Source organism: Gopherus evgoodei, chromosome 9 (assembly GCF_007399415.2).
Source record: "Gopherus evgoodei ecotype Sinaloan lineage chromosome 9, rGopEvg1_v1.p, whole genome shotgun sequence".
Lineage (NCBI taxonomy): Eukaryota > Metazoa > Chordata > Testudines > Testudinidae > Gopherus > Gopherus evgoodei.
The window spans coordinates 106,637,280-106,658,096 of record NC_044330.1 but is presented as its reverse complement, the minus strand read 5'-3'; the positions used below and the strand labels follow the sequence as shown (position 1 = coordinate 106,658,096).

The 20,817-nt window shown below is 48.3% G+C and overlaps 1 protein-coding gene across 1 annotated transcript; it reads left to right on the top strand.

Annotated features, from left to right (window-relative positions):
* Positions 1-1,051: 1,051 nt before the first annotated feature.
* LOC115658078 (UAP56-interacting factor-like) lies at positions 1,052-19,135 on the top strand. The gene is made up of 9 exons (XM_030576587.1): positions 1,052-1,165; positions 6,049-6,192; positions 11,653-11,795; positions 13,974-14,101; positions 15,522-15,609; positions 17,257-17,300; positions 17,376-17,450; positions 18,196-18,307; positions 18,951-19,135. The coding sequence occupies exons 1-9, from the start codon at positions 1,090-1,092 to the stop codon at positions 19,044-19,046; spliced, it is 906 nt and encodes a 301-aa protein (XP_030432447.1). The 5' UTR covers positions 1,052-1,089; the 3' UTR covers positions 19,047-19,135.
* The last annotated feature ends 1,682 nt before the right edge of the window (positions 19,136-20,817 follow it).

The following is a 20,817-nucleotide window of genomic DNA, read 5'->3' as shown; positions in this document are numbered from 1 at the left end:
GGTGCCTGCTGGCTGGGCACTGGGGGGATTGTGTAGGGGGGTGCTGGCTGATGCTGGGGAGGGTGCCCGGAGCAGGTGCTGGCTGGGTGCCTGGGGTGGGTGCTGGGGAGGGTGCCCAGGGTGGGTGCTGGCTGTGGACTGGGGTGGGTACCAGGGGAGGATACCAGAGGTGGGTGCCAGTGTGGGTGCCAGGGGAGGATACCTGGGGTAGGTGCCAGGGTGGGTGCTAGGGAGGGTGCCAGGTTGGGTGCTAGGGAGGGTGTCATGGGGTGGTGCCAGGGTAGGTACCAAGGGTGGGTGCTAGGGAGGGTGCCAGGGGAGGATACCAGGGGTGGGTGCTAGGGAGGCTGCCAGGGGTGGTGCCAGAGTGGGTGCCAGGGGAGGATACCAGGGGTGGGTGCCGGGGTGGGTGCTAGGGAGGGTGCCAGGGTGGGTGCTAGGGAGGGTGACATGGCGTGGTGCCAGGGTGGGTGCCAGGGAAGGATACCAGGGGTGGTGCCAGGGGAGGATACCAGGGGTGGGTGCTAGGGAGGCTGCCGGGGAGGATACCAGGGGTGGGTGCCGGGGTGGGTGCTAGGGAGGGTGCCAGGGGTGGTGCCAGGGTGGGTGCTGGGGGAGGATACCATGGGTGGGTGCCGGGGTGGGTGCCGGGGAGGGTGCCAGGGGTGGTGCCAGGGTGGGTGCCAGCAGAGGATAACAGGGGTGGGTGCCGGGGTGGGTGCTAGGGAGTGTGCCAGGGTGGGTGCCAGGGGTGGGTGCCAGGCTGGGTGCCGGGGGAGGATACCAGGGGTGGGTGCCGGTGTGGGTTCCGGGGAAGGTGCCAGGGGAGGATACCAGGGGTGGGTGCCGGGGTGGTGCCAGAGTGGGTGCCAGGGGAGGATACCAGGGGTGGGTGCCAGGGGAGATACATGGGGTGGGTGCTGGCTGGCCCGCTGGCACTCTCCGGCCTGGCACATTCCAGGCAGGCGCACAGAGGAGCTGGGCGCAGAGCCGGCGGGCGGGGACGGGCAGCTGGGCAGCGCGCCCGGAGCACCGGCCAGGCTGGGCACTGCCTCTCCGCTCCCGGCGCTGGATCCGCAGCAGGAGCCCATGGAGCCGGCGGGGCCGGAGCCGGGAGCCGGCGCGGGGCCGGAGCGGGGCGCGGAGGAGATTGACATGTCCCTGGGTAGGTGCCGGGGCGCGCAGCCTGGAGCGCTTGGAGAGGCAGAGCGCACAGTGCGCCGGGCGCAGCGGCAGGGGAGCCGGGCCCCGCCAGCCCCGGTCTCCGCGCTGGGCTCCGCGGGGCGCAGCCGCTTGGCTGGACTGGCCGAGCCGTGCCCCGTGCGCTGGCGTTTGCCGCAGCCTTGCGAGGGGCCCCTCCGGGCTTGGCACGGAGCTGCAGGCCGGCCCGGCGCCGGCCCCGCTGGGTGAACCCTGGGCCGGCTGGCGGAGCTGTCCCGGGGCGCGCCGCGCCTGGTGTCCCCGAGTCCGAGAGCGCCTTGCCCGGCCGCCCGAGCTGGCAGTGAACGGGAGGTGCCTGGCTGCCCGAGCTTTCCCTGCGCCCGGCAGCCAGCGGCCCGCCCTCAGCACAATGCCAGTGGCATGAAATCATCCCCGCCCCCTGGCTGGGCGCTTCCCCGGCGCCCCTCTGCAAAGGGGCAGAAATGCTGGCGGACGGCGAGAGCTGATTCTGAGCCTTTCCTTGTACTGCCTGGCACTACTGCCTGTGCAGGACTCAAGCGGGCATTCTGCAATCCGGGATCTCGAGGCTAGGACCCCCGGCTCCGCAGTCTGATGGTAGAAGCAAACAAAACCAGAGACAAGACACTGCTGTTGGGTGTAGAGCTGCTTTTCCCACACCCTCTGCACAGGTGGAGCAGCAGGTGGGGTTTGGCTCAGACCCAGGCCAGCAGCTTGTTTCTGGGTATTTCCAGCGAGCAGGTTCATAGGGAATGACATGTGGTCTTTGCTGGGATATTTGGGATGTGTCTATTCTAAGGCGGAGGAATATTGTGAACATGGTGAAAAACCAAATACTGCAGCAGGAAGAATGCTGACTTTTTTCAATTGTGCTCTAATAAATGAAAACAAGAAAAAGAAATTGATCTAGTGCAATTTGACTGGAGAGGTGGATTAGATGCCAAATTCTGTCATGTCCCTTTGAAAAATTTGGCCTTTATTTATAAGTAAAATTAGGTCCCAGTTGCAGCATAATCTAGGAATTTTAAGGGCCTAGTCAACTGCTGTGGATATTAAAGGGAGCTGGAGTAGACCCTTCCCAAGGACTAGTAACATCAGAATAGCTGTTTTGTCAGGTTTCCCCCCTGTATTTTGAGGTTTCAGTTATGTGACAGTGCCCCATAGAATTACACAGAAAGATAGCAGGCTGTCAGGCATACAGACCATGCCCCATACAATATAAAGCTCAAGGTTACAGTCCAAGAGAATGTATGGCTGTGATAAATGCAGTGTGTGTGTTAAATGGCAGAAAGAGAACAAGTGGGGAAAAAATCATAGTTTAAAAAACTGTTTCTGAACGTGGCTGGGACACAACCTAACTTCAGAGCTGAAAGTTTCAAACCCAGCAGGTTGGAGAGAGATCCATAAATGAACCCTCGGCCAAAATGAAAACATGAGCCAGGGCCTGTGGTCACTTGGTGCTGAGACTATTTATAGCAGCTCGCTCATTAGGCCAATCAGTTTTCTGGCAGTGAATATGTTGATCTGGGCATAAACAACTGTCCTTTTATTAAGTCACGAGATTTGGGATACAGACCCGGGAGAATTATTACACTGACATTTCCAGTCTATAAACAAACTTTGCCAGGCTTGAATTGCTGGGTTAGCGTCATACTTTTAATAGCTGCACGGGACTGTTTCTATCCAGATACAGAAGAAATTCTAGAGCAGAACAACAAAAAGTTATATTGTTTTCACAGAAAACCCAGAGCCAGATCCTTGGCTTGGTGTGAATTGATGTGGCTTTACTGACTTCAATGAATCTCGACTGATTTACAGCTGCTGAGGATGTGGCCCCTAATTTCACTATTTCTTTTGGGTCACTCTGACTGAACCTAGCACTGGGTCCTCTGAGGTGTGGTTGTCCCTTCTGGACTGACTGAGCTCCCGCGGAAAGCGGTGCTCAGAGCAGGTTTGAAGGCTCACTTTTAGCAGAACCTTTATGATCCATCTTTCACTATTTATGATTCCTGCAAAGTGCACCTACCTCAAGGGCAAGGTTAATTCGGCAAAGCTCCCAGGCACATCCAAAGTAACCCACATGGGCGGCAGGAGCTCTTTCTGAAGCCTCTCAGAGTAGCAACACCATGCTCCATCCTAAGGTGCATAGCTGTTTTTGTCTAGTTTAAGTGTTTCTAAAGCATGTCCTATCACAGTGGTCTATAGGCACAGGTATGTGTTTAAGGAAGTCTGCAACTAACAGAAATACAGATGTCTGACTGGAGCTGAACCAGCAAAAACCTGGAGTAAGACAGTGGTGAAGAGAGAGAGAGAGAGATTCTCCTTCTTGCTGCCATAATGCCACTAATTTAGGTTTAAATGTATAAGGGTTTAATCAAAGGAAAAGTTAACTGCAGCCATATGAACGGGTGGCATTGTACAGGCTCAGGACCAATAATATTACACCCAGAAAGGCAACAGAGTCCAGCAAAAGAAGACATGACCAACAACCAGGTCTCATGCTGTGAGCACCATGACCCAGTATCTCTTTCTCCACTGAACAAACAGTTAACCCCCCGGATCTAATTATAGGCCCTGCAGCAGGTGTTCTGTGGAAGTCTGGGACATTAGCAGTGTTGCCTGGTCCCCTTTCTCCACCCATGTGTGGTGAGGCGGGACTGAGGCTGACTCAGAGCTGACAGGTGGCGCAGTCCCAGTCACTAACCCGTTATAGAGCAGGACGAGGGCCAGCGGGTTGCTCTCTCCTTTTCCTGTGCAGGCAGTGGGCGATTTCCAAAAATACCTACCTGCTGCTGCTGCTGCTGGCCAGGGGGCAAACATGGAAACTGAATCCCTCTGTTCAACATGAAACCTAATAGCTGGTTCCCTTGGTGTAGGACAGAGGAGGGATCTGTTAGAGAGAATCCACCTCCCTGCCATGAAACGCAGGTATTTCCCCACTCAGTGCTCGTCTGCTTTTTCCTCTCATGCTGTTACAGTGCTCCATGCTGATACATGCTGGGAAAGACCGTTACTTTTCAGCTCATGTGCCTCCATCCAACTGTTTGAGTGCACGTTCCAAACAACTGGAGAAGTATCACCAACCCCGTGCAGTTAAAAGTCCTGAGTCAGGTCACTGAAAATCATGAGATTGTCTTAAAAGTCATGAGATTTTAAAATAATAATAATAAGTTGGGGTTGTTTTTATTTGCCTGCTGGTTTTTGAGCTTTCGGAGGGTTCACAATTTCAAAGTTTTTCCTTGCAACCAGCAGGGCTAGAAATTTACTTATATTTTTTAAATGGAAACAGAGATTCTCACATAATCTCATAACTCCTGGAGCTGGGGCTTTATGAAAAAAACATCACAAGACTCATGATAGATCCCTGAGAGTTGGGAACACTGTTGGGGGTATACACCTTTACAGATGTCACTTTAAATGAACTCAGACCCCTAATGAGTGTGATTCCTCATTTATCACCCCACTTTCAGGCCTTTATCATTGCTGTGCCTCGGTTTTTCCATCTGTAAAATGTGCAGTTGCAGGGACAATTAATTCATTAATGGTTGTACAGCATCTTACAATCCTCAGGGGGGTGGCTGCTGGCGAACTGCTTATGGACCAAGGGCTTCATTGTGCCTTGGAAGCCCTGGGCACTATGACCGGCAGTGCAGAGCTGCAGCACTGTCCCAGAGGTAGCAGTGAGCTGGATTACACTGCACAGCGGGGGGTCAGATCCATGGCCCTGCCTCCTCCTTACTCCCTGTGGGGCAATTATGAATGTCTCTGGGGGCAGGGGGCTGGGGAGGACTGTGTGAAAGCCCCTTGTGAGGGGCATGCCAAGGGCAGGATCTCTGGGCAGCACCCAGCTTTCTGTGCTATATCGGAGGCCAGACATCTCTCTGCCCTTAGAATCATAGAGTATCAGGTTGGAAGGGACCTCAGGAGGTATCTAGTCCAAACCCCTGCTGAAAGCAGGACCAATCCCCACCTAAATCATCCTTGAGATGCGTATGACTAGGGCAGATACATGGTCCAGTCCCTACAGCCATTTTCACGTACAGCCAAAGTCTGCTCTCAGGGACATCGCTGTAGATAAGGACTGATCTCCATGCACTTAATCCAGATATACGCCCATGCAGAATGTGACCCTTAATTAAATTCAGGTACCAAGCAGCAGTAGGTGTAGTTATTAAATTAATCCTCTATAGCTATGGCTTCACAGGAGGAACAATACTTTAGCTCTAACCTGCCTCCCCCTTTTAATTAACCTTATCAAATACCGTCTCTCAGGTATTACAAACAGCAGATTGGTTCCTTCTGCAGGTCTTTACTCCATTAAAAACCAAAGCAAACCTAATGGGAATATTGTCTAGCTGGTGTAAGTATGAGGAGATTGGGTGTGAATTGCTTGGTTTCTCTGTGTTGCTCACAATGTATTTAATGGTGACTTTCCTTTGGGATGGGGTGTGCATTATTTTACTTCACTTTACTTGCAGGTGTTTATTTGCTTCCAACTAACCAGAATGTTTTATATAGTGAGGGAACATTCCAGCTCACGGGTATTCAAACTTTCCCGAGCTGTGACCCTAGGGTACAGCAGAAAAAAGTTTTTGGAGCCCCACTTCTAGCTGTAAGAGAGGGAAGGTGGTCAGCACGTCACAGAACCCATACTTCTGTTCATTTCTACCTTCCATTCACAGTTACAGTTACACAGGCCACCACCACCATGGGACTGATTTGGGGCCTTTAGCACTTGGCAAGCCCCGTTTGTAGGAGCACAAGCCGTTTTCAATATGGAGGATAATTAGAAGTACTCGCAGTGGAATGTGATGTTAGCTGAAATTGCAATTTTCCCTGTTTTTTTTCCCTTTGTGTTTTCCAATCCAGATGACATCATAAAGCGCCACAGGAAAGGACAAACAGGCGCAAAGTTAGTAGGGGACAAACGAAGGCAGCAAGTCAAGAACAGGAATTCAGCATATGGAAATGGGAGACCCAGGTTCCGTATCTGGATGCAACGCAACCTGCAAGGTATGTAAATGCTAAAGTGCAGGCATAGGAACTAAGGAGATGTTTAGGATGGAAGGAGGCCTGTGAAGCCAACCACACTGACTCTCCTCTTTTGAGTGTACATTTGCACACCAAGTGATATCGTCCCAAAGCTTTGCTTCTCTAATCGTGGACAGTTGTAATATCTACTTTTGCTCTTGGTAGCTTAGCAAAAAGGAATTTGTCTGTAACAATTGAATATCCAGGCTCTTTCAAAGCCTAAATTCATGCCTTTCTCCTCTGCCTTCCTTCCTCATGAATTACTAATTCAAAATGACTTAATATCAACTCTTTCCTTTTGAGTTTTGCATATTTTAATTATACTCTTCATAACCCCCCCTTTTCCCAGAACACACTTAAATTACCCCTTAGGTTGCCCTCTGATAGTTCAGTTATTGGAGTTAATTTGTCATTTTGCTTGAACCCTTATTTTTAGGATGTGCCTTGAATAGTAATGTGTGACCACACAATAATCTAAATTGGCTCTACTACTTTTTATTCACAAAGCTCAAATGACTTCTTTTGTGCATTTTAGGATTTTTCCATCTGTTTTTTACTGCTGCTAAACAAGTTTGCTGAAGGTTTTAGAGGATTATTCTGCTCTATCTTAACTATTTCTCTTCTCAGTGCAAACAGTATGTAGTGCAGTATGAGTACTGAGCATAGGTCCTGTTCTTGGTACATTCTCTGTCAGCACAACGAGCAGCACTCATCTTGCTACGGTTCAGAAGAAGTTACTCTTAATTTACCCTAGCAAATCAGACAAAACATTATTTAGGATGCCGATGGTCTTGTACCCTGAATCACCATTGTTCAGCCATTGACAAGAGTGAACTCAGAGGTAACTAAGTCAAACTACAGATTTTTGTGACATTCTGCAGGGTACAATCTGGACAGCTGAACAGCAGTATCCCCTCAATTCTCCAACCTGGGGAGCCTTTTACTCTGCTTTGCTGTGAGAACTACCACTCCTTTCTGTTCACACACAGCCTCCAGCATGTATGTCACTCCCAGATGAATTACATGAGTGCTGCTAGCCAGCCACACCTGAATTATATTGCAGAGCGATACCATAAACTCCCAGTCCCAGACCCCCCCCGAAATGTGCATCTTGTACTGCCAGTTCCTTCCTTCTGTGCAGTACCAGCTCATAGAAAGTCCATCATTTCAGTAGCAGAAAACGATATGCACAAACCCTGTTGTCGCAAATGGAGGTTTCCAAATACTGCAATCCAAACATCCACTGGTTTAGATAAAACAATAAAATAAGTTTATTAACTACAGAACGATAGACTTTAAGTGACTACAAGGAATGAGGCATAGAAGTCAGAATTGGTTACAAAGAAATAAAAGATAAAACGCAAACTAATATCTAACTTGATAAGCTAAGTGAACTTGAAGCAAAAACGGTTTTCTCACCATGTGCTTACAACAGTCTGGCTGAGTTCCTTCAGCCAGGACCCAGTTCAAGGATGCTTCTTTTATCCTTCAGACATTGTTGATGCCATGAGTAGAAATGAGAGGAAAGAAGTGGTTTGTGTCCTCTGTTCCTAATCTTTATATCTTTTCCTCCTCTTTGAGAATCATCTCCAGTGGGGGGTCGGGTGACAGCCAGTCTGTTCACACTGGAACCCCCATCTGTTTCATTGCCAAAATGTAAATTCCTTGCTTACACCCTTCTTCCTGCCAAAGAATGGCTGCTTAACCAGATGATAGTCCATTTGATTATGCTGACGCCAGGCTGTGGTGCTGGCTAAACTTTTGTCTCTGAGGAACTGATTTGGGCTGCTTCCCCAGATTTGGAATATGCCTGAGTAACATCATACAGGAGAATCTTATAACTTTACATACAGCATTGCCACACATATTTTACCAGGACAATAATGATCAGCAAATTATGAGTTTTCAAATGATACTTCACAAGGCATACTTTGTACAATATGTATCATAGTTTTGTAAAAGTTGTGAAAATAGGGATACAGTCTGTCACGATTTTAGTGTAGGTATTCCTTTAAAAAAATTCCCTTATTCTTAATTTACATCACGGTTTTTGAAAGCCTCTGCATTTTGCAGATTAAACTGCATTTAAGACTTGCTCCTGTAAGCTACAGAGCACCCACTGCCCCTGCTGGAGTTGAAGTCAGTGGAAGTTTAGGGTGCTCAATACTGCCAAGAATTTGGCCTTATACATTGAGAGGGCTTACTTCAACTCAATCACCCCTGAAATGCAGCCAGTTCTGGGCTGAAGTGTGATAGTTCTTATCACAAGTACCAGCAACACAGGGAATTAAGTCTCTGAATAAAGCAGCCAGGGATTTACACAGATGAAACACAATTGCCTGTATTGCAATTTGGCCTAAAACTTGGTGAAGGTTGCTCCAGAACGTCTGCAATGCCAAGTGGTTATTGGAGTTTGTGTTAAATCTTCTCCAAGAGAGACTGTCAAGCTCTGCTCTCATGGGAGCTCCTCTCAGAACTCAGCTTGCTGGGGCAGAGGAGGCTCTTGGCCAGCATAGCTGTGCTCTGCACAAACACAGTTTGGAGCTCCCCGTGTCAGCACAGAGAGTCTCCTTATCAGCAGCATGCCCTGCTGAGTTTAGGAAAATCTGCTGTAACGAACGTTGCCCCACTATGTCAGGGGTGGGGTCTGCAACTTTTAAAATAGCAACATACACACAGTGTATTCTGGGTCAGACTCTCAGCTGCTGTAAATCCAGGGAGCTCCGTGGAAGCCAATGGAGCAGTGATGATTTACAGAAGCTCAGGCCTTAGTGAGTGGAGGCTTTGCAGTGTGAACTGACTGGCAGGAGCAGGATTTTTTGACCCTGGCTCCTGTTAGTATTAATCCCTCCAGCTGCACCAGTGAAATACAGTATTCCGGCAGCTGCTGGTCAGGCTCTAAAGGGAGTAAGAAAATGTGGTCACTGGTCACAGATGATAGTTGGTCGCTTTTCATAGTTCCTTCACAGCCCTCTGATCATCTTTGTCACTCACCTCTGGATCCTTTCCAGTTTTTCTACATGCTTTTTAGACACTGATGACCAAAATTGGACAGTTCTCCCGCTAAGACCTAACCAGCACTAAGTAGAGCGGTACTCTCCTGCGACTTGCATGCTGTGCCTCTGTTCATGCAGTGAAAAATTGCATTTGCTCTTTTTTGCAATAGCATCACGTTACTCGCTCCAGTTGAGGTTGTGATCCTCCACAACTCCCAGATCCTTCTCAGCAGCGCTGCTGCCAAGTCAGTTTTCCCCCTTTCTATATTTATGTATTTTGTTTTTCTTCCTTAAGTGCAGCACTTTACATTTGTCTTTGTTGAATTTCATCTTGGCTATAGCCCAGTTCTCCAATTCATCAAGATCCCTCTGAATTTTAGCTCTATCCTCCAAAGTGTTTGCAACCCCCTTTAGCTTTGTGTCATCTGCAAACTTCATCAGTATGTTCTCTCTGTCTACATCTAGGTCGTTAACATTGATGTTAAACAACACTGGACCCAGAACAGATCCTTACAGAACCCCACTTGAGACTTCCCTCCAATCCAACATCATTCCATTATTAATTACTCTGTTTGTGGTTGTTTAACTGATTATGTATCCACTGATCCAGCCTTCATTTCCTCAGATTATTTATCAGAATGTCATGGGGGACTATGTCAAAAGCCTTGCTGAAATTCAGTTATGTTATGTCCACCATGTAGTCCCTGGCCACCAAACCAATTACCCTGTCAAAGAAGGAAATCAAGCTGGTTTGGCATGATTTGTTCTTGGTAAATGCAGGTAGTCACAAATTGAATGAACATCTACCCTCATGTGTAACCCAGGTTAGGAATTGTTGAACCCTGGGTCCCAACCTGGGCCTCCAGCATACGCACTTCGTTGTGTGAGCTTGTGTTCAACCACCCCTATCCCAGAACTCCTCGTGTTCTCCCAAAATGTGGCCACTGCAGCTCTTAGTTGGTGGTACAGTGTGGGAAAACGTCACTGTCCAGGGGACAGGAAGTCGACCTGTGGGATTGTGGGATACTTTTGGCAGAGTCCCAGAACAAGACTCCAGTGGGGCTGCATGTACACTGCAAAGCCACAGGGCTTGAACCCTGGGTCAAACCCATCCATGTCTTTGGGGTCCTGGGTCTCAGCCCTGGGCTAGTGCAATTTGTGTGTAGATGGAAGGGGGTTAGGCCTGAGCCTGAGTTTGAGCCCTGGGCTTACACTGCAGTGCAGACGTCACCTGTGAGGCCCATGTGTCAAAGGAACATCAGTGCTTCATAAGAACACTTCATCTCTAGCTGCTCAAGTCATCATGAATTATTGACTCAGTGCTGTAGACAGACTGTACCTGCTTTGCGTTTTGAAATACTGAAGTTATGTAGAGTGCAGTATTTTGTTAACTGCATTGAGATATTAAGCATTGTAAAGCATCATGAGCTATGCTTGTTCTTGAAACTATGTCCTGACCAATAATTTATACGAGTGTCAATATACATTTTGTTGAGATGGCCTCTCTGAAAATGACAAACAATTCTGACTACATGAGTTTATCACATATAGTAATTAGACCATAATGCACCATAACTTCACCTAAAGATTAAGAGCTGTTTTACTCTCTCTTTACAGTTCAGAAAGCACAAAACATGAACAGGCTTTGAGAAAAGAAAATATCACTAAAGCTAAATGGGCTTTAAGCTGTGTGTGTGTGTGGACTGCTCATTTGTTACCAACAACAGCAGCAGGTAGATGCAGAATTTATGCAAAGATTTATAAAGCTACAAAAGGGAATAGACCCCTGTTCATTTATGAAGCATCATCATCTGGGCATTCACGACCATTCCCAGCCCTTTGCAGGTTAATCCTCCAGATGCGTGCGCTCATTTGCATGTCAGTGGCCAGAGGGCACTGGAATCTCACAGCTACTTCATAGCAATGTGCGGATGGGAGCTCTGGCGGCAGACAGGAAGGCTCGTTGCGGTACTGTCTTTATTACAAGTCAGAATTGTCTTCTGTACGCAAGTCAGTTAAGTCTTAACATTCAGACCTTTCCTAAATCAAATCAGATACAGCTTTAAAACCTTGAAGTCAAGTCACTGGAAAGACAAAGCCCCTTATATTGTTTTTAATTAATTCTTTTTGAGCAAAACAGATCTCACCATTCCAAGACACATTTCAAGCTCCTATACTAAGAAAATCCAGTACATTTAAATTTTGTTATTATTAAAATTATTGCTCCCAGGCTGACACTACGTTTCAACCAGACACATTTTGAAATAAGAGGTGCTTTCAAAATAAGAATTGATAACAATGCTAACCCAGAGTAGCTGTGCCCCCAGAGCTCCCTGATCACTGTCAACAGAGTTACCCTTGGGTCCATGTGAATGAACCCGCTGAAGCATTCAAATTCCTAAGTCCAGGTTGTGAAGGATTCTAAAACAGGTGTTTCTCTTCCTAGGACCCAATCGGTTTAGAAGAGGGTTTGGACAGCAGCCGTATAACAGAAGACCATTTCCAAGTGCCATGGCTGGTCCAAGAGGAAGAGTAGCTGCCACATTAAATGGAGCAAGCCCTTTAAACCGGCAGGCGTTAGCTCAAGAGGTAGGCGGGGCAGGGGGGAATCCACAGCTGTTCCTCAGTGTCACAGCGTTCTGGAAGGGCCTGGGGTTTTTATCTTGACTTGCCTAAGAGAAGAGAGTCTAAGCAGAGAATATTTTCTTTGTTGTCTAGTTAAGCTTATAGGGGGTGAAGCTTGTAATGGTGTCAATGTATTTTACGGAATCTGTGCTGCTTGGCTGTGCGAAAGCAGCCCTGTCTGAGACAGCCATTCCAGGTCACCTCCCCTTATTGTGGCCTCTCCCAAGGAAAGAGCTGAAGAGTCACCATCAGTTTTGCCCACACAAGGCAAGATCCAATGCCCTTTGAGGCCAATGGGAGGACATCCATTGATTTCAGTGGGTTTGGAAAGATGAGGTCTGTATGGCTCATTGGCATATGGATTCTACAGAGGTACTAGCGACAGCTTTAGTTAAGGTTGCTGAACTGGTTCCATGATAAAACTCCCCTTTTTGGGTAACTTGTAACTTTCTCAAATTTTCACCTTGTCAGCCTGAAATCCTTCTGAAGGGGGGTTTTGTTTGATTGGTTTTTAAGGTTTGACTAGAAAAGTGATTCAGCTATTTTTAGCATCAAGAGAATAGGGGAACAATACAGCTTTACCATTAAAATAATTCTTGTAACTTTGTTTTGAACATCTCTAACACCAAAGTGGTTTGGGACAGAAAGCTGAAATTTAGCATGTAGATAGTCTGCAGGAGGAGAGTTGCCTTTTGCTGTCATGGTAGAAATCCATTTTGATTTGGGTGAGTTAGGAAGGTTTGAAAATAGTACTTCACATGTGCTCAATACGTTTTTTAAAACTAATGATAACTCATAATGACAATCTTCTGATAGTGAACGAGGGCAGCACTGCATCTGCATGTGTATAGAATTCGGTACTTATTTAAAGGGCGTGTAAATGAATTAGGTACGTACTGACTATGGCAGGATATTAAGAGAAAGTAGGAAGTAGTTGTTAGGAAGCAGAATTCTAAGGTAGCTTTCATTCCACAGAAATTAACTGAGTAGGAGTCTGTGGAAACGTGTCGGTTAGTGGGTGGTGACAGTGAGATGGAGATGATCCTACAGACATGCGGGGGGTAGTAAGTAGCAGTATTTAGAAGAAATGCAGAAGCTCTGCTTTACTGAATGGGGATCTTTTGAGGTGTCTGTTCTTCCACATTCTAAGGCTCTGATCCAGCAAGGTATTTCAGCGCAGGGGTGAACAGTAAGCTGTAGTTTATTGAATGAGGCAGGATTTCAGGGGGGTTGTGACCTGCGTCATACTGTCTTTGCATAATCCTGTGTCTCCGCAAACAAGTTTTGGCATTTCTGTCCTCCCTATGAAATATAATACACCCACACACTCCCTTTGAAACATTCTATCCTGTCATTCAAAATTTCAAAAAATTGTTAATTACAGTTAAAAAAAGAGACATGATTGAGGAAAAGAAGTTGCTACAATATCATAGATCAGTGGAAATATCCATGTCATAGTGGGAAAGATCACAAAACATCTCAGGATTTAATAAGCTTAAGGGATTGATTACATACCATGTCAATTATCAAAGAAGAAAAAACACTTACACATCAGGATCTTTCATAATAATACAAAAGTCACATAGGAAATAAGTGACACGGTGACTCTTGGAGTACCATTCCCAGACCTGAAGAAGAGCTTGATGTGGCTCGAAAGCTTGGCTCTCTCACCAAAAAACGCTGGTCCCATAACAGATATTTCCTCACCCACCTTGTCTCTAATATCCTGGGACTGACACATTTGCAACTGCCCTTCACAGGAGAGAAGTCAGTCCCAGTGAAATTAACATGGGGACAGTGGGAGTGAGTCAGTTCCAAGGATGAATCTCCCTGAAAACTGCCAAACAAAGCCCATCCTGAATGATGTGATGAGCAATGCAGATTGCTTGGACACACTCAGTCTTTCCAGCAGACCAAGTACAACCATGTACAAAAGGGAAGCAAGTCAGTCCAGCAAACAAACAAATAGATTTAAGTACTGCCTGACCCCCATGGCAGTGTGGCTGGGGACAGATCAGGAACAACATCCATGTGAGTATTCTGGTAGAGACTAATCCCCTGCTTTGTCATATTTGGTGACCCTTTTCTCTGGCTACTGAGAAAGCAAACACGGCAACTATAGCTGATCACAAGCTGTTTTAGGGCAACCAGCATGATGAAGTGCTTACAAAAAGCAGTGACAGCGGACAGCCTGAAGCACAGAGACAGCTACCCCAGCGCCCCAAGAGATTCAGGACAGCGGGAGTCCCTGGCCAAGCCCCAGCTAGAAGGTAAACAGTCTGGTACATTGATCTGATTGAGAAATTATTTCCTTGTCAATTTGGAAGACTCTCTCGTGCTATTAAATCTCCTCTCGTTCTGCATTGACTGGCGAGGTGCAGCCGCCATGGAGTGCACTGTACTTCATGAAATATTCCTTCTTGTATTGCTAAATCACTTGGAAACAAGCTTACTGCATACTTGTGTTTAACAACAGACATTTCCTCTGCCACTGTTAACAAATACATTAGAATTTCAACTAGTAGTAAACATTTTGCCCGACACTTTGATTGCACGTGTTACTTTTGCCTTTATAAAACCAGAAAATTTAACTTGAAAATAAAGTAAAGAAAAGGTGCTAAAACCTTAAAAGCCAGAGGCCAGTAGCCTAATTCACACTGTACTGTACTTCACTGCACAGGTAGCCAGTGAGCAGTGAGCCTACTCGTGGAGAAGGTACTCCTGACACCAGCAAGGTGATCTGAATCTTGGCCCAAGGGACTGAAAATAAGGAGAGCAGGGAAATTCGGAGCTGAGGCTGATGCTCTCTTCGGACATTTTAAGGCTAGAAGGGACCAGTCTGACATATAACACAGGCCACAGTACTTCACCCCGTTTCTTCTCTGCCAGGATGAGTTGTAGATTGGGTTCCACTAGTCACCTGCTGCACTACGCCTGAATGAGCTCAATGACCCACTACTGTGTCCTGGGGAACAGGGGCGCAAGGGGCAGGACTCAGCACAGCGGCTGGAGACGGTCGGAATTTTTCACAAAAACAGCCTGATGTCAATCAAATGTGATTTTTTGATGAAAATATTTGAAACAAAACCAAAATGTTCCTTTCCTTTTGAACTGAAGTGTTTGAATGTGTAAAACATTTCTGTAGGCAAGTTTTGGTTTTCTAATTTCTGTCCCGTCCCTTTTCCTTTTTTACTCCCTTCCCCCAAATTAAAATATGGAGAGAGAGAGAGGAGGAGGCTGGGAAGAAACCCCAAATCTGAGAATTCAAAGTTGACATTTTTTTCTTTTTGGAAAACACCAAACTTTAGTTTGTCATTTCGTTCAGAAATTGTCCTGGGAATAAAACTGACTGTTTGATCCGCTCCTAAGGGAATAACAGTGTACCAGGGAGCAGCACAGGAGCCTCGTCCCAGAATAACGTCCCATGGCATAACTCCTGTTAGGCCAAGTGCAGAGCTGCCCAAGAGACTTTGGCTCCTCCCAGCTCTGTACGAGAAGCGTTTGGAACATCTTACCCGTAGCAGCAACATTGGCGGCCCTGGGCAGCTGGCAGTTCCTGGTTTGCTTTTCATGTGTTTTAAAATCAAACCCAGTTAGATTATTTCCTATTAAGCTGATGACTAAACCTTTCCCAATGCTCCTTCTCAAGGCAATCGTTTCGTCACTTTGCCTTTTTTCTTTTAATTGCAGGCCTTTCACGCTAAACAAGAGACCAGCCTTCCAGCAGAGGCAATCCAAAGTCAGCTTTACCAGAGGGGTCAGTGTGCGACAAGCTCTTGTAAGATCTGACAAACTTGATAATTTATTTAAATGTGAATCGTCCTGTCTCCCTCCCTCCCACATGTGAATCCTTGCTTCTGCAATTAGCTGGGAGAAATAGCCGTGGTTATACAGAGTGCATGACTCAGAGCCTCAAAGGCCCCTCACCCATTGAAATCCAGCTGGGCCTATATTCCAAAAGTGAGTGAGCATATGCAGGATCGGGGCCGTAGTTGCTCTTATGCTGTTCACTCAGTTCTAAGTGTCCTGCACATGTCTACGTGTCCTGGTGCCGGCCTCTAAGGGTGTGTGTGCACAGCCCACAGCACTGCACCTCCAGCCTGGGTCGACAGCCTTGGGTTAGCAGGGCGCAGGCTGAACACAGCTGTGTAGACCGCACTTTGAAGCTGCGGCTCAGGCTGGGGATGGGCTGTGAAGCCTGGCATCTGCAAAGGGCTGTCTACACCGCTGTCCTGGAGCACTCTGTGCCCTGCTCACCGGACTCTGTCAATGCAGGCTGGGGGGACTTGCTCCTGGGGGCTGCGTAGACATAAGTCACAACCATTTCTGGCCTCAGTAACTCTCCTCCTTCTACTGGCAGAGATCAGACCAATGCCTATGGACAATCATGCCCCTTACAATAGTGAATGTTCAGACAATTTGTTCAAGCCAAATTACTGAGATGCTTGTTGGCGTTGCTCTGTGGGCCCTGATCCTGCAACCACATGCCAACAAGAGCACTTGGGTATTTGTGGGCATCAGTATGTTCAGGACCCAGGCCCAGAGCAGTGTGCACTAAATGATAATGCTGCGTTACAAACAGGGGCGGCTCTAGGTATTTTGCCACCCTAAGCATGGCAGGCAGGCTGCCTTCGGCTGCTTGCCTGCGGGGGGTCCCTGGTCCTGCGGATTCAGCGGCTTGCCTGCAGGAGGTCTGCTGGTCCTGCGACTTCGGCTGCTTGCCTGCGGGAGGCCCACTGGTCCCGCGGCTTTGGCGTACCTGCTGCCGAATTACTGCCGAATCCGCGAGACCGACAGACCTCCCGCAGGCTTGCTGCCAAATGCTGCCTGACTGCTGCCCTCGCAGGGACCGGCAGGGCTCCCCCCGCGGCTTGTCGCCCCAGGCATGCACTTGGAGCACTGGTGCCTGGAGCCGCTGCTGATTACAAACACAGAGTCTCAGCTTACCACTTTGGCCTTTGGCTAATAACAGTAGAATAGGTGATAAAATCGGGTTTGCTTGGACTGCAAGACAGAAGGGACAGAGCAAAATTAGCCCCGACTAATCCATACATTACAGTGAAAATCAAATTCACTGACTTATTGGGGATATGCAGCTGGAGCCATGTCAGTCCCAGGATATTAGAGAGAGATGGCGGGTGAGGGAATCTCTCTTATTGGACCAGCTTCTGGTGGGGAGAGAGACAAGCTGTCAAGCCACAGCGAGCTCTTCTTCAGGGCTGGGGAAGGTGCTCCCAGCATCACAGCGAATACGAGGTGGAACAGAGTGGTTAGCATAAGTAGTTAGTGAATATTCTAAAGGACCATTCACCATAGAGTGGTGATATTCTGTATACAAATTGTTATTTTAAGCTACTTTAGAGGGAATTATTTCTCGGAGGGACAGCTTCTAAAATCACTCTCTCTCCTGCATTTTATTTTACAGAAAACAGAACCACACACAGAAGGGAAACGACCATGGATGAGAAGGTAATTGGGAGAATTAAAAGAGACACACATAATCACTACACAAACCAAATGGACTAACTTTCTCTTTCCCGGCAGGTGGCAGCTGCAGCCCAGTTCTGGAGCAGTTCTAACCATTTCTGTCTGTAATCCTCAGGCAAGCCACACCAATATGTGAGTACATGGCCATGGTTTATGGTTTTAGACAAGCTGTTAAGATCTGTGACACTGAAAAGGGCCCTCTGAAATCCCTTTTGCACTTTAGAGCTGAGTGAAGAATTCAGATTAAAATTTCCAGACAATATGATCTCTTTCTGCTCCTGAAATAACTGAAAGCAGATTGCAGTTTCCTTCCACTGATTCATTACTTGGCTTGATCTGCAGGGACAGTGCTTGTGGAACTAGTGGTGGGGAGCAAACCTGGGACGTCGGAATCGAAGTGTCTGTTTGAACTCAAGGGCCAGCTCCATTTGCTGGTGGTAGCTGATATTGTGCAACCGCTGGAGAGACACCACTGGCCCAGTGGGGTTACTGTGGGTCCACAGAGGGGCACTGGAGAGAGATGCTGCTCCAGGCCCTGGCTGGAAGAGGGGATTTAGCGCTGTGCAGTGGCAATGCAGTCAGCAACTAGCAACCCCATCGCCATGGGGCTGGAGTAGCAGTGCAGGAGGGCTGGGCTCTGCTGCCTTGGGCTATGGCATAGACTGCATCTCCCTTTAGCCCCAGTGCTGCACGCCTGCTGGGGGCTAAGCTGCACTGGCAACTCTCCACTGCCAATCACACTCATCAAGGCTGTAGTGAACCATACCCCAGGAAAGGCTAAGGAGATGCAGGTGGCCCTTTCAGCTGCCTGCTGCTAGAGAGTGATAGAAAATGAGCGACCTTCGCTTGCTAAGTAAATGCTCCATCCATTCGACAGGCCGAGAGGCAAGCGGCCGTTCCTCAGAGGCAGAAGACCCCCGCCAAGGACAGCCAAGCCCCAGCCCCGAGGAGTGCCGCTAAGATTCAACTTCCGTGCAATGGCGAATCAGGTAGAGTGGATGGCACAAGTGTATGAATGCTCAGATCAGCTGGACGTGCCATGCTCCGTGCTGCACGGCTGCAGGGCATGGTTGCCGTGTGACCACTTGGATTTTCCAAACAAAACATTTCCATTTGGATTCAAAACCCCTTTTTGTTTGAATTTTACTATTTCAATTTTATATTTTAAAAAGTTAAAAAACAAATCTTGGTAACTCAACATTTTGTTCAACCTGAATTCGTGTTTGGGGATTTTCCAGTTTGGCTCCTGAATCAAAATGTTGGTTATTTGCACAGCTCTAGCTTTCACACTGTCCTACCCAGTCATGGCCACAGTGCCCCAGAATAGCTCCAAGCTCCTGCGTTATCTTCCCTCGCGGTTACTCAAGTTCTGGACAGCACGGCCTTACTAGATACTGTGCACTCAGGTGCCCCCTGCTTCTTCCGGTCCTGACTGAGGATACTTTAGTGGTCGGGTCTGGTGCTGATGGAGGTTTTCCAGCCAAATGCATTTAATCAGCTCCTTGCACAACTCCATGTGATGGATAGTTTAATTGACTAGCTGGCTGCAGAAGCACATTCCTGGCATGGTTCAATCAATACCCCCTGCAGATCTGGGTGTGAATCACGCTGTTCCCTCCCTTTCCCCTGCAGACCAACCTGACCTTGGATGAGAGATTCTCCGGCCTGAGGAACAAGAGGCGTTTTACGGCAGCGAGGAACAGCAGCCGGACAGTCATGCTGCCCTAGTGCCACATGCATGGCCCAGGGATGGCGGATCCAGCCCAACCTGAATAACGGGCCACCAATAAAAGGCAATTGATTCCCTTTCTGCCGGCTACCTTGGTATTACACCATTCCCTTGCGTACACACAGGGAGGCAAGGTACTGGCTGGGGCAGGGACAACCAGAATTTCAGGGCTAAACTCTTGGCCAGGCAGTTACCCCTAGATCTGCGTAACTGCCCCCCGCCAGGGAGACCTGGGGCTGCGGTGGCCAGACAGGCCTCGATAGCGTGTCTTTAAGGGAGCTGCAAGCCAGGGAGCTGTAGTTCTCCATCATTGCAGGGGGACCCACCAGCTCTGGGTGCAAGCCTGGTCCCCACTGCTCCTGGGGCTGTGACTCCCTCACCCCACACTGCTTCCTGTGCAGGAGAGGATGTCTGGCCCTCCACCCTCAGATGGGCTCCTGGGGCCTCCTCTAGGCATCCTGCCAGCCCCTGAGCTCCCAGGGCAGCACCCAGCCTGTCACCCCCATTGGCTTTGCCCAGCACTTGTTCTCTTCCTTTGCTTGGATGGGGGCCCTGGGAAGGCAGGGAGTCTGAGACCCGGGAGAAGAACCAGCACGCGGGTGATGAAAGGAACGTGGGCCAGTCTCAGGGAGCTTTTCAGGTGTCAGCGTTTATTAGGGTGGTTTGCTTTAGTTCTTGTCCAGCTGAATTCTGAATGATTGATTTATGTGGCAGGCCAAGCACTTTACAAACATGTGTGAAGACAGGGTCAGAGCCCCAAGACTTTACAGGCTAAGGCTCCAGCCTGGCGCACGCACACACAGAGTCCCATTGTGGTCAGGGTACAGTTCGCATCAGGAGTGTGACCCAGGCCTTGCGTGCTGGGGGGGTTGCACTGGTCTGACTAAGGTTGTTGCCCCAGTGCAAACCCCGAGCAGACACATGCTGCAGTGATGTGAAGAGCCTCGTGCGGGTGAGGCTGACCCTGCTTTGATGCCAAGGAAGCCTGTGCTGGTGCACGTTGGTTTTTATGTCACTGCAGCACGTCTGCACTAGGGATCTGCCCCGGGGTAGCTCCACTGGTGGCCAAGGGCCCAGTGTAAACAAGGCATTATCTGCATTGAGTTTGCAGGGCTGGGGCCTCCCGAGAGCACCTCCAAATGAAGGCTAGGCTATGGGCGCTAATGAGAGTGAACAGTGGAACTTAGACTTTCCCAGACTAAACTCCATTACTAAATGCATTCCCCCTCCTTCAGTCTGTGAATGCACCATACATAGCCTGGCCTGGCTCTTGACACGGACTGGGAAAGGTCCGTGCGTGACAGAGCGCTTTCAGTTTTACATCAGAGCAACTAACGTGGTTTGACAGGAGTTTTTGAGGCATTACTAATTTATAAAGAGGTGGTATGAGAGGTCATTGCACCGAATAAAACACGTTTAAAGTGTTGGATCTGATTAGTGATTTTCCCTCAACAGGCATTTTAGTCTAACCAAAATCCTGGGCCTCAGTCCCTTGAGTGCCTGTTGTTCACCATGGGGCACAGCCTGACCAAGGCAAACACGTCTGCTGAGAAACATAGAATCTGCTCACATGGCAGGTCCACTGTTCTTCTCTGGGGGAGTAGGGAAGGGAGCAAAGTATCTCCTCACTCCCGTTTATCTTCTGCAAGGAACAGAAGGTGCCCACCCCCAGCTTTTAAATATACAGGCAGTAAAATAAACAGACTCCAGTCATTACCCATGGATCACACTGCCCTGGCACCAACACGGATACATAGACATTTAGTGACC